The sequence below is a fragment of the Balaenoptera ricei genome, chromosome 4 (genome assembly GCF_028023285.1).
Source record: "Balaenoptera ricei isolate mBalRic1 chromosome 4, mBalRic1.hap2, whole genome shotgun sequence".
Classification (NCBI taxonomy): domain Eukaryota; kingdom Metazoa; phylum Chordata; class Mammalia; order Artiodactyla; family Balaenopteridae; genus Balaenoptera; species Balaenoptera ricei.
In genome coordinates, this window is record NC_082642.1 from 113,003,158 (window position 1) to 113,017,723 (window position 14,566).

The 14,566-nt window shown below is 38.7% G+C and overlaps 1 protein-coding gene across 31 annotated transcripts in view; it reads left to right on the plus strand.

The window, feature by feature from the left end:
- The first annotated feature begins 207 nt into the window (after nucleotides 1-207).
- ABI3BP (ABI family member 3 binding protein) overlaps nucleotides 208-14,566 on the plus strand; it is a 272,912-nt gene continuing 258,553 nt past the window's right edge. For all 31 annotated transcript variants that reach the window (XR_009502949.1, XR_009502948.1, XM_059921278.1 and 28 more), the window contains exon 1: nucleotides 208-373. Coding sequence is in view for 29 of the 31 variants with exons in the window: in XM_059921278.1 (XP_059777261.1) it covers nucleotides 295-373 (79 nt within the window). In the remaining 2 variants the exon portion in view is untranslated. The remainder of the gene's footprint in view (nucleotides 374-14,566) is intronic.

Below are 14,566 nucleotides of genomic sequence, written 5' to 3' on the forward strand. Positions count from 1 at the left end.
TTTGACCATAATTTCAAGTTTTATATCATAGAGGGAAGAGAAGAGACAGACAGTTACAACCTAGCAGGAAATGTGATGATATGTTTTTGCTGCTGTGCGTTTTTTTTTTTTTTTTTGATGTGTGTGTGGGAAAGGGTGTGATGTCATTTTGTCTCCACCCCCTGTGAGTAAGCCCACAGCACAGCTAAGTGCAGCCGCCCTCCTCTGTCACCGAGAGACAGTCCACTTAAATGCAGCTCCAGGGTTGCGAGACTCCCACCAGCATCACTCCCCGTGTGAGGTGGCAAATGCAACATGCTCTCCAGCTTGGGGTGTCTACTTCTCTGTGGAAGTATTGCACTAGCCCTGGGAAATGCACAGAAATTGCCAAAAGGCAAGTAGCTCTGATGTTTTGTGTTTTCAAAATAATGTTTAAAAGATACTAGTTTTTAAATGTTGGTATTAAATGTGATCTGCTTTGCCAGATGGGGGGGGAATAGAGTTCTTCTCGGAGAGTCAAAATTCAAATGTGTGGAGAAGTAGCTTAAACTTTTGCTTCCCCACGCCCCCCTCTATTTACTTTTCAGTTGGATCTCTTTATTGCAAAAGATGAAAACCAACTTCTTATTAGATTTAGCAGATGTTCACAGTAGCTTGAATGGTATAGCTTCAACTACAGCATTTGTATATTGAATTGTTTTGTATAGATGGGTATTATATAGTCTGCTGAAAAGACTTGTTTGGTGTTTTTATCCCCCTCCTCAGAGACGAAATCAGTGCTAGCTGAAGGTTTAAAAGAAGCTAATTTGAAACCTAGAATCTTTTGTGTAAACCTCACACATACCTGTTAGCTTGGAGGCTGAAGGACTCTAGGCAGGGCACACCAACAAAGAACGGTCATGTGCTGATATATAGACACTTCGCTCTGGTGGAATTTGGAAGAGGGTTTGATCTGCTGGACATGACACTCCCCCTTTTCCTGGCTAAATTGCTCTCATTTTAGTGTTGGTATTTTGTTTACAAATGTCATCAGAAGAAAATGAAAATGTCTTAACTTAGACTCTAAAAACAATCTCTTGAGCCCATCAGCACCAAAACAAGAGCTCACCTCTCTCCTATCTTTGAACACAAATGTTGCATGTATTTTTTTGCTCCTTTGCAGAGGCACTTTTCTAAGCCAACTTCAGGTCTGTGAAGGCTTTTTATGGTTGCAGACTGCTGTAGTCAGCAGGATTAGGAAAAACAGGCTGGAATTTTCATACAGTTATGATGGAAAATATCAGAGGCAATGCAGAGCCATGGGCTTGTCAAAACCCTGCTGTGCATAGAGTCGGAAAGAAAGATTGTTCAGGTCAGAATATCCAAAGATCCTGCTAGGTCCTCCCTCTGGGTAGTTTGCTCCAAGATCATCTTGTCCCAAGTGAAAACCATTCTCTCTTCAGTGTGTTCAGTGAAACTTGAATCCAGAGTGTGAAGGCTGAAGGGTTTGGCTAGTTGATATTTCACATGATGATATAAAAAGCAATAAAAACGGCTGAGTAAACCTTTTCAACTCTAAGATAACTCTGCAAAATAAAATAAAATAAAATAAAAATATACACTATTAGATCTTTCTCTTCTATCAAGCATTCTATTTCTTGATCATAGTAAAAGTGTTTAAATAAATCAGTCATGAGCCACAAGCATTCAGAGTTAACTGTTCCTACTGCTACAATATTTAACAAGGACCCACCATCTGAGAAAAGCCTGGAGTTTTTCTCAGGCTTAATACCTACAAATGTTTTTATTTTACCTTGTATTTACTGTGTAGGGATGATAGCCATAATTTTGTGACTGCAGACTGATGCAAATTCCAAATGTTTTAATTATCATGTTGCAATCACTAGATGCAAATCTCATGACACAATTTTCCTTTATTTGTTATGGTAAAAAAAAAAATTGTCAAAAACAGCCACAAAACTTTTGTCTTGCTCATTGCACTTTAATCTGAAGTATTTTCATCCGGGTTTCTTTTGTAATTTAAAAAAATATCCATAGGTTCAGTAATTTGAAAAAAAAAAAACCTATCAAATTAATATAATTATAAAATAAATGACAAGTCTCCTTGTCTCTAATGCTATGTTTTTTCTTTATCATTGAAGCTACCGAGGGACTTTCTTTTAGCTGAAGTTGCCTTTTTTCAAACTGCATTCCAGGAATAGGTATACTGTCCTCAAAAGGGGTTTGGGGCAGACATCTTCTCCCCATCAATTACTTGGGGAGCATTCATGCTTTTTTCTGTTCTGGGGTGGGGTCACAACAGACTTCAGAACTTGACAGGTTCTGAAAATTTCTCAGTAAAGAAAACTGTCCCACCTTTTTAACCCATTGTTTCCCAAACTCGTTTGACTAAGAGTCCTTTTTCTAGTGGAATAGCTATTATATCTTGCCAGGGGCTTATTTTTCACATTTGGGAAAATACTGAGATAAATAAGAAAAAAAATAGATAAAAGGTTTTTTCTTTTCTTTTTCCTTCCTACTTTAGAGTTAGTTAAATATCATTTGTCATTTAAGAAGAGTATAGAATTTTGGAGCTAGGAAGGACGTTAGTGATCACCTAGGCTAGGGTTTCCCAGATCTTTGGATTTATGGACCCATAAAAATACATATTCTTTTTAATATCAGGGTCCCATTATAGAGGACATACTTGAATTACGCCATGTGAGAATGTTCAAAGGAGGGAAACCCCCATTGCTCATAAAAGCTAACCATTTTAACAGATTTATAAAACAAATGAATTGATACAAATAAGTCCATTGTTTTATTTTTCTCATTTTACCCCAGACTGATGAAAACTTCATCACAGGTCAATATTTGGGAACCATTGACCAGTATAACCATTTATTTTACAAATGGAGGCACCCAAATGCAGGGAGATTTAGTAACTTTCCCACATTGATGACAGAACCAGGACTTGATCCCAGGTTCCTGACTGGATATCTGTGTTCTGCCCTGTTCTGACCCAAATCTTAGGAGTTAAGTTCTGTAGTGTACATGTGAATGCTGTCCTTCCCTTGAATAAAAGGTTTCTTGTAAAGATTTTAAACATTATCCTAATCTTCACATTTTCCCTAGAACCTGTCTGCTGCGTGTGTGTGTGGGGGGGGGGGGGGCGCGTATAGTTGATAAATATAAATACAGCTGACTATTTATAGGGAAAAGAAATTATTTTTTAAATAAATCACTTCTTACGTGTCTTATGCATACTTGCATACATAACCACATACTTTGTTATAGAAAATAAGGTACTGCAAGAGTCTTTGTTACTTTTTAAAAGCTTAGAATAAAGTTTGAGAATATTATTAATGGACCTCTTCTCCTCCCTACCCCTTGATGACTATGTTCTTTGGCAAATCATTTACCTTTGCTAAGCCTCAGTTTTCTTATCTGTAAAATGGGAATAATGATAACTGTCTTACAGTATTTTAGGAGTAAATGAGGTAAGAGTCGCAAAACTTTTAGTAAAGGGTCTGACGTATAACAGGTATTCAAAAAAAATGTTTATTGGGTTGCAGAAAAGTAGATCAATACCGAAAAAAATATGCACACCAAATAATATGTGATCTTGTGTCCAGACTATCTGACAAACCTCTGGGAGGGTAGCAAATGAGGTGGCATGTTCTTGGTGAAAGGTGGGGCAAGGGAGTTGTGTTGCTCTGCAGGACAATGAGAGAAGGACTCTACTGTTTTCCAGCCCGAACTTCCTCAACCCAATGTTTGACTGTCAAGTTCAAACACTGCTTTTGTCTATGGAAAGCTGCACCTTTGCCCTAGGATCAGCTTTTCTGTGGGGACTGATAAAGCCTCACAGATCCTCCAGGAGAGATCCTCTTGAACTTGTTTTTCAGGAGGAGAATTAGACCATAATACACAGGCCCTGAAGAAGAATTCCCACATTGTTTTATACCCTTGAAAGCCCCTGTGCTCCAGATACCCCTAGGATTCTTTATTCTTGGCACCACAGAACTTTTTTTTTTTCCTGGCATACAGGCAGAAATAAAAACCACAGAGAACAATATGTATGTAGTGAAGGGAGCCAAAAAAAAAGCATATAATGGGACATGAGAGGCTTGACACACCTCTGCAGAAACCCCTGTGTTTGGAAAATTGCAGTCAGTTAGAAGGCAAAGGCTACTATTTCTAGCCAGCTCTATCAGTCTTCCTGATGTAGGTGTGAGGAAAACCAGAGAGGAGCATCTCCGATACAAGTGTGATCAGATGGCCCGAGGGAATGAGGCTCTTGGCTGTGACTCTTGGCTAGTGCAGAGGGAGGAGGCAGCTGGCTTTTGGCCTCAGGTTGTTACCTGACAGGGTAGAAATCTCTGACTCCAAGGAGAAAAAAAATCGCAGGGCAGATCATGTTAATAAAAGTAACTCTCATAGCTATCAATAACTCATCACTATTATTATAGATAACATTATTTGAGCTCATATTGTTTGTGGTAATTTAGGGTTAAATATTTTTAATGTGGAAAACTAACTAAATGCTCGAAATTCCCCTATAAAGCAGGTATTTTATTACTCTCAATTTACAGAGGATAAAATTGTACCTCAAAGTGTTTGCCCAAAGTCATCCAGCCAGCAAGTGGCAAAAGACCATACCTTTAATTTCTATGTAATATCAGTTCCTTGCTCTACATAAAGATATGTTAATTTGTTCAAGTAACAAACTGTATTCCATGTATATGCAGAGCACTGAGGCTGGGAAGACAAGGCTTGATACCTGTCTTCCTGACCAGTTGACAGAGAAGACAGGGTTGTAAAGGAATAATTACATTAGAGTAAGAACATCCTCTGATTTGGCTGAAGCACAAAGAACTTTGAGAACAATCAGAAAGCACCCAATCCAGACTAGAGGGGTCAAAAATTATGTGGGGATAAGGCACCCAAGTAGGAGCCTGGAAGACAAACATACACTGGGGCAAGGAGGAGAGTAGTGGAAGGGCCTTCCCGACAGGGGTAGCTGCATGGCCAGAGCCCAGGCCACTTCCAGGGGCTGGAGCTCAGCAGGTGTTAAAGTATCCAGAGGGAAAGCCAAGACTGAGTCCACACTGGATGTGACTGTGTCTTCCTTGTCTCTATCTGTCTTGACTCCCCAAGATTGATTACAAAGCAGAAGTAGCAGATTGTCTTTGGAGAAGAGGGCTCATGTCTTACTCTAAACTTTCCCAGCCACTCACCTGGAGTCGAGCTCTCACTCTCCTCGGAGCGCTACCAACCTCACTTTGACAAAACAAGAATGTGTCACTCCAGTGACCCAGTCCCTTTCTCCAGAGGGTGGTTAATACCTGTAAGGAGCCAGGGAGGGTCTTTTCCATCTTAGAACAAGGAGTTTGGGGGAAGAATAGTGGGGAGGGCAAAGAACCCTGATGGGTGGATTTCTGCTTTTATTTGAGTAGTATACATTTACATATTGGTGGGACTGTATTAAAGAGTACATTAGGAAAAAATGGTTCCACTGCTAAAAGAAAACAAACAAGTTTGAAAACCACAGGGGAATTATTTTAGCATTTTCTACAGCTCTAGTTTCTTGGCAGTTGTATAGATTTGTTTGTCTATTCAAGCACTGTCTACTAGGTAAAACTGAATGAGATCCAGCCCCTGTGATAAAAGAAACTTGTATTAGGAATGTAAAAATTGATCAAATATAGTTTTTGGATGCTAAGACTATCATGTTTAGAACCCAGTGCTTAAAAATAAGGTGTCTCTGTGCTAATTACACGTTCACTAGTTTAGTTTAGTCTTATAGACTGCTATATCAGGCTAAGATACTAAATATTAAGGAATTTTAGTTTCTATCTCTCGCTCTCAAAAGTTAATGAGGCAGGGGCTTCTCTGGTGGTGCAGTGGTTAAGAATCCGCCTGCCAGTGCAGGGGACATGGGTTCGAGTCCTGGTCCAGGAAGATGCCACATGCTGCGGAACAACTAAGCCCGTGCACCACAACTACTGAGCCTGCGTGCCACAACTACTGAAGCCCGTGTGCCTAGAGGCCGTGCTCCGCAACAAGAGAAGCCACCTCAATGAGAAGCCTGCGCACCTCAACAGAGTAGCTCCCGCTCACTGCAACTAGAGAAAGCCCGCGTGCAGCAACAAAGACCCAACGCAGCCAAAAATAAATAAATAAATAAATACATTTATTAAAAGAAAAAGTTAATGAGGCACAGGGTAGCACTTGAGAATAGACGAATTCATTGATACTGTATTATAGAAAAGACAGTTAAAATGTTTTTATAGGTTAATGTGTGTTGACAGAATATTTCTTTAAGACAAAAGTGAGGTGTCTAATGAAGGGAGGGGCATTAAGCAAATGTGACCAACTATTCTATCTGGGTCACCATCCTCAGAATGATTTCCCTTTTACCTGATTCCTGATTGCCATTTATAAAAGCAGGTATAAAAGCAAGGGAGAATATGGAAAGTAAATAGATGAACTTAATAAAAGTGATCTAAAAATAAATGTAAAATTAAAAAATTAATAGGATAATCTAATGTGAGACATTACTAGAGTAGTAAAATAAAAATATAAAAATAAATAGTATCAGCCAAAGAATGAACACGCTAAAAAAAGAAAAACAATGGTTTAAATATGTACATTCTGTTAAAATAACATTTAAAGACTATGACAACAACCGTATTACTAAGTATCAGGCATGCTGTTTAATGCTAAGTGTTTATATACATTGTCTCATTTTATCCTTACACCTATGGAATATATATTATTATCCCCATTTCACAGATGAGGAACTAAGCCTAAAGAATATGTTATCGTCTACTGCATGATAAATTACTACAAAATTAGCAGCTTAAAACATCACACATTTTTTGTTTCACTGTTTCTGTGGGTTAGGAGTCTGCGTCTGGCTTAGTTGGGTCGTCCCCTTCATGGTCTTTCACAAGGCTGCAACAGAGGTGTTAGCCAGGTTCAGGTCTCATCTGAAGTCTCAACTGGGAAAGGATCACCTTTCAAGTTCTTGTGGCTATTGGTAGAGTTCAGTTCCCTGAGGATCATTGGTTTAAGGGCCTCATTTCTGTACTGGCTGTTGGCCAGAGGTCACCTCTTTTCTTTGCCACATGGGCTTCTCTATTATGGCCTCTTGCTTCATCAAGGTGTACAAGCCCAGATGCGTCTGCAGGCAAGACGGAAATTACAATACAGCCTAATCATGGAAGTGGCAACCCATCACCTTTGCCATATTCTATTGGATAGAAGCAACTTCCAGGTCCTGTCACACAAGAGGATTACCCAATAATGGGAGATGGGGATTATTGGGGGTTATCTTAGAGTCTACCCACCACAAAACGGCCAATGGCTGCTTGAAGTCACACAGCTAGTAAATGATATAGTGGAACTATGAATACAGGAAATCTAACTCCAGAAAAATATACTGGTTTGGGCATTAACACCCCATCTACTTCTCACAGAGTTCAGCCTTTAGTGGCAGATGCCCAGCAGGCAAACTAACCAATTTGTGTGCCTCCATGGTTGGAGTTGTTGTAGGAAATCCCTGAGAATTGAGATAAATATCTTACTACTACAAAGACTCAAGGTATATATTCAGCACTCAATGTGGACCCTATTTTCTGTATATAAAAGGCCAGTCAATGCCTAGATTCCTCAAGTGTGGTCAATCCCATGTAAAGCAGTATGCAAAGTAAATGCCCCCAAAATAGAAACTTTTCTTTCCTTGTAAGACTCAGCTGCCATCATCTCTTAAAAAGAGAAAACGTAAGACAAAATGAAAGTTCTCTTTGACAAAATGTACAAATATTAAGCAATTAACACCTATGAAGTTGATGATACAGTCCCCATAAAATATGTTTCTGAAACATCACTGAGTGGCTCTTCCAGTATATGGAGGAGTTGCTGTAAGATTGAATTAAATTTTTGTTTGGAGGATGAAAGTATACTTCTAGCAGTGGATGTGATGGAGACAACTGGTTAAACTAAAGGAGCTTCTTTCAGATCCTTTTTGGTATGAATACAACAACAATTCTTCCATATGCCCTAGGAATCAAAACACAAAATTTAGGTTGTACACAAAATATATTCTTAATGTGACACCCAGAACCTTGTAGAATGTTAATACTAGAATACCCTGTCGAGTATTTTCTGTAGAGAATAACCCACAGTCTCTTCTTGTGTTGGGATGTCCCAAAGGCCTTGGAGGTACATGGTGAGAAGGGTAAACTTCAAGGTCTCAGGCTACTTTGTAAAAGTTCTGTGGACAGCAAGACTGAATCAGGACTTACCCCACTGCTCATAATTTTCGCTTGGGTTCCCCACCAAGAACTTTCCACAGTGAGATTTTTATAGTGTGTTGTAGGTTTGCCTGATCTAACAAAACCCTGACTTATATTCCCAGTGATTTTTGTAGAAATTTGGGAGCCTTAAAGCTAGTCTGAGGTTTTTAGGCCTTCTCAGTGTAGCAGGCTGTGAAGTCAGCTAACATCCCTCCCTGTGGAATTCTGGAAAGGAGATAGGAGATGTGATGCTTTCATAGAAGTTTCATTATTGCTCTCCAGCCAAGGACTATACATCTAAAGCCATACACTAGAAAATCAGACCAAATCAACCCAGTCTAAGCACCTTCCGGTCAGATTAGAAATTAATTTTAGAGAAAATTGAGGTCTAATTTAAGCTTCACCTATGATATAGCAACTCAATGTTTACTTTAAAAATAAGTTTAGCTATGAGTATAAATACTATAACATCTATCCTCAGCAGTTGTAACCCGTGCATTAGAATAACAAAGTTTTCAAAAATATCAGTACTGTTCTGCTCCTCTACTCAGTTATGATTTAATTGGTCTGGGATGGGAACGTTTAAAAATTCCACAGGTGATTTTAATGTGGCCAGAGTTGAGGACCACTGATCTACAGGTTTTGAAAATTTGCATGTGTAAGTGCTTGATAAATCTTTCTGGATGAGTGCAGGGTAAAATTTAAAAGTTGCAAGTGAATTATTTTATTATTTAAGTTTTAAAACAAACTTAAAGGTGATTTTTCTTTTGTGCTACTTTGTTCCTGGATTTTGAAGCATTATTTGGAAAAAGTTTAAACTTCCTTCTCAGGCCAAATAAAATAAGAAAATGTTTAAAATTGAGATTAACATTTGTTTTTGGTGTTAGAACATAAGTTCAAATGTCTACTTTTACAAAATCTCAGAGGTTAGATCTGAGAAGCTATGGCTGATTGTGTTTTTCAGGACTGGACTTACATTTGCTTATTCTGTCATTCAATTAACTTTAAAAAAACCATCACATTAAGATTATTGGTACACACACACACACACACACACACACACACACACAGTAGAATACTACTCAGCCATAAAAAAAGAATGGCATTTTGCCATTTGCAGCAACATGGGTGGACCTGGAGGACATTATGCTAAGTGAAATAAGTCATACAGAGAAAAGCAAATACTATATGATATCACTTATATGTGGAATCTAAAAAATATAACAAACTAGTGGATATAACGAGAAAGAAGCAGACTCACAGATACGGAGAACAAACTAGTGGTTACCAGTGGCGGGGGAGTGACATACTTAAATATTTAAATATTTTTATTTAAAAAATGAAATTAACTTAAAAAAGAAATACAATTTAAAAAGAAAATAATTTTTAAAATCATCATATTAGGATTATAAGGATGATTTAGACATTTCATGCTTTCAGGAGTTTGAAATTAGTTCTATTTAAAACTAATACATGTTGGCCACACAAAGTTCATTTTCTTAAAATCTGCAGGAGTTAAGCTATTCCATTGTGTTGTCATGCACTAGCTTTAAGTGATACCTATGTACATAAAGAAGAAAAAATGAATTTATGTAATATGTTAAGAACAAGCACCCTATGATCCCAGTCAATGCAAAATACGAGTTGAGAAAACATTGAATAAATTTCCCCCATTCCAAAGGTCCGGGTTATGTGAATTGCCTTTGGAAATTGTTCCTTTAATTGTGCATGTTACCATATACATTCCAGCCCATCTTCTTTGTGCTTTACGTTAAGGGTAATTTATGAGCGCGTAGGATGATTTATAATCTGAAATATCTTTGAAGTGTATTCTGCTGTGTCTCCAATAAAATGAAAGATCTCTCTGAGTGGAGAATGAACCCCTGATAGGACGAAGCTGGGGGTACATTGCTTCCAAGATGCCAAAGTGGAGTTTCAGATTTCCTTCCTCCTTTAATGCCATCCTTTGATTTTTCCAATCTGTTAGCTGATAAGAAAACATTCTGGTTTTCCAAGGACCCTGCTGAGAGTCTGCTGTGCACACGTGTGTGGGCATGCGAGTCTTAACAGGCCTTCCTTCTCTGAGAGCAGCAGATTCTCTCATTGAAGGAGGGGATTGGGGTGACTGCCAAAGTCATGCTGGCAGAGAACTCTGGAATTCAGTGCTGTTACAGATATGCCGGTGAGGGATTCAGGACAGAGTTTCCTTCTCCTTTCACGTTCCCAGATGGAGTTAAAGCATCTCTATCCAGTAAGTTTGGGATCATGTATCAGATGATCTGAAGAAGGGCCCCTCCCTTCCTCTCTTGGCTCATCCTCTTTAAATACCCCAACGATCCTGCTGTCACAGAATAATTCTCTAATTACTCATGCTTTTACTAGAATTAGAAGGAAAGTGATGCTGGCCATGTTCTGCCATTGAGGTTTACCCTAAACTGTAGTTTTGTTATGAATTGGGAGGATAAATATTGGGAAATAGCAATAGGGGCTAGTGGGTAAAGTATTGGAGTCAGTGTGAGCCTGGCAAGTGACCTGATCTCTCTGAACATCAGATCTGCTTCCCTGAAAAAAGGGAATAATAAAAATACCAGTTCTCTTTTTAGCTTCCACTAATAAATAATAATACTAGGGTGACTTTAATGGTTTTTGGTAGTAATTTTCTTAACCTAAGTAAGAGGAGATGTGGAAGGCCAGACACAATTTTGAAAACTCTTCACCTGCCCTGGCAGCTAAAGAAGGATCTGGACACTCTTGTCTTCTGGACGTTTCCTGAGAAGAGGCGGAGCTAAAAGAATGCTCTGTTGCTGCAAGTCAGAGTCTCATGTGTCTGGGCCTGTGGGGTGTCAGCCTCACAGTGACCCAGGGCCTGAAGACGGGAGCCACGGCGCTGTGGGTTTTTAAACACAATTCTTGCCACCAGAAGCTCCTGTTCCCCTGGCCAAGTCTCCCGCAGGAGTTTGGAAGCTTTTGCTCAGAGAAGATTTACGTTTTATTGTGGAAGAACTAGGAGCACAAATCATGGTCCTTGGTCATTTTTTCCTCCACATACGCTTGGGATGTGGTTCTGTGTGATTTGACTTTCTCCTGGATGCCTGGTCTGTTGGTCAGCTCTCAGGTACTCGGTTGGTCTGATGAGATGACTGATCAGTCCCCTAATGAGACTCTTTTGTTTTTTCTCTGTCCTCCCTCTTTTTGTTCGTAATCCTTCTTTCCCTTCAGTCTCCTTCTCTCTCTCTTTCCTTTTGAATTCCCTCCTTTCCTCTTTCCCTCTTCTCTCAACACCATGAGTCCTCAGAACATTCTCCTGGCTTCCACCCCTAACCTCTGCCACTGGCCACTTTGGCCCTAGGCCTCACCTCACAGTTGACTCTTCATCTGTTTGGATTCAGCAGGAATCAGCCCTTTGGAAGACAATGCACACTTTGTATTTTTTTTCAAGGCAGGAATGGGTGTTTCTATGTCATGCTAAACGTTCCACTTGATTGAAAATATCATGGTTTCCTGATCATTTATCTTGGCATCAGCAAGCCTGCAAAAAGCACAAATTTACATTAATTTGATAAGCTCTGTGCATACCAGATGAGACAAACCATACTGTATATTAACACCATAGTTCATTCTTAAATGGTTTTGAATATGGCATAAGTTAGTATGTCCCATGAATTATGGCAATAACATATGCATGATAAACGCCAGATATCATAGTGTTATTTTGTAAGGTCACTTTTTTATTTGTTCCTGGATTTTTGTTCCAGGGTAGCTGTTGGTGTTTGATATTTTCAAGAACTTGCAGAGAACTTTGCCTTTTCCAGTGGCTCGAGTTGGCTCTTAAGTTCGAATGCCATGTTTCTCTTCATTTGATTTGTAGCCAACATTTCCATGAAACTGAGTTTCTGTGTCAACTGTCCCCATGAAATGTGATCCTCTAATTTGCAACTGGATCACAGTTGTGGCATTTCATATACATATACATATATATATAATTACATTTCCAGATACAGGTTTATGTGCTTACACATGTATGTGCCATGCTGCATTGTTGTATTTGTTCTCCTTGTAATACAAATCAAAAACATAAATATGAAATAGATGAAAGTCCTAGAATGGATTAAATTTGGTGTGACTCACCATTGATTTTTGATGGATTAACACACTGGTATTAGTGTGGTTTAGAGTTTTGTTCTTATGCAGAACAACCTAGTTGTAAAACTCTTTATAAACAGCCTTTCACTAGAGCAAGTGATTGTTTTTACTATCCTATTTGGGGAACAGTAACTCAAATTTAAAATATTGATATTACAACTGAATCACCAGAATAACTAATAAAAAATATCCTTGAATCACTTAAAGAAGTAACAGTACTTCATATCTAGGTTAGTCAAAATTCTTTCTCCACATACACTTGGCAAGAAGTCCCACTTTCACAATTTTTCACCAATGTGTCAGTGCTTTCTCAAATACTTTCAGGTGCCTTTCTCAGCTGTTTACAAAGAACACCATTCAGTTTTAGGAGACCCTAGATTTGTTAGCTGAATTGCATTATATAACACTTATTCTTCACCGGCCATTCAATCCAAGCATCTGTTTTCACTTATGTCAGAAAATTAAGACAACAAGTATTTACTGTAGTGTTTTCCAAAGTCATCATAACCCATGGCTCACATGTCATCTGTAAGGTTTTTCTGGTGTCCCAGAAACATCCATTTCAAACATTCCTTTTCATGGCCAGAGGTTCATAGGCCACAAAGGAACCACAGATGTTAACACTAAATAAACTTCCTGTAAGTTATGTTATCAAATAATTTAAATGACATTAAAAGATAAACATTAGCTGAGTCAAGATCCTTTTAAGGATGTCTCTTTCTAGGGACTTTCTTATTTTGTGAGACTGCTTGTTTGTTTCTTTAAACAAACAACATGGAGAAACATGTACCTCCATTTATCTGCTTTTTTTCTAAGGTCTCTCCCATCTACCCTTCTTCCTTTATGGTACTTGCAGCCTACATCCATCCACAAGGCCTGGTTGTAGAAGATATTTAGATGGGAATAGGAAAAGGAACCCATGAGTTTTGTTTCATTGAGATACAGCTGTTTAACAAACCTGGAGATGATCATTCTCAAACTATACTGAGGAGCAAGGAATCACTGAGTGCAGTGGTCCTTAAGCTTGAGCAAGCATCAGAATCATCTTGTTAACATTCAGCGTAACATCCATCCCTAGAGTTTCTGATTCAAGACCTGAGGTGGGGTGGTCCAGAGAATTTACATTTCTCACAAGTTCCCAGGTGATGCTGGTGCTGCTGGTCCTGGGGCCATGTTTTGCAAACCACCGACTTAGTGAATCTGTTAAGTATGCAGAGCTCTACCTCCCCCAACCCCGCCCTTCGCTCCCTCTAACCTTACTATAGTCACACCAGATTCCAATTTAGTAGGTCTGATCATCTGCATGTTAAACACTGTCACTGATGATTCTGATGAGATTAACTGTGTATGGAGAAATACACAGTTATAGAAACTGATCTGTTTATATAATCAGTACCAAGCACTGGGGCACTAATTCAAAGAAAGTGGCTGAGAGGAAATTAGCTAACTTACTATAATTCTATAAATTTGGAGAACCTGTGCTTTTCACTTGTTCATTATATGATACATGACTGTAGAAAATGTTTAGCTTCAGACAGCGAGAGCTCTAGTTCTTGTGATGAACTTCTGTCTGGCTTTATACTTAGAAACCATATTTTTGCATCGCTAGCTGAAGCATGAGCAGCATTCATCATTAACTAACCTTGTTTGGTGGTGAGTAATGTTTAACTCTGGAAGGTTTGGGTGACATTATGAGATATTAGTGAGTCATTCTGTTTGTGTATATGTATATTAAAGTTAATGCCTAATATTAGCCTGAAGCGTCTGTTAAGTGTAACCCAAACTCAAGATAGCCCACTGTAAAGTATGAATAGTTTACTTTACCAGGTCATTTAAGAAAAATACCACTGTGAAACAAAAGGTGAATTTGGTACTTCACATGAAAGTCCTCTGTTATTTTGACTTACATAGACTTGATAACTAGCCAGTCTTTCAGCTAATACTGGGCATCAGCCTTTTGTTGAACATTAGCTGTGACATTTATATTTGGCAGCCAGTTGAAAACATTGCGTATGTTGCTTGCAAGTTAGAGTTCTTTTTCTTAGCTCCAGGAGTCCATAAAAGTCTTCCAGTTGTATGTAAAATAGCACATTTGTGGTTATGTACATTTTGGGGGTGGGGCACAGCTGGTCTTTAGATATTAAGATTCTCAAAAAGTCTAA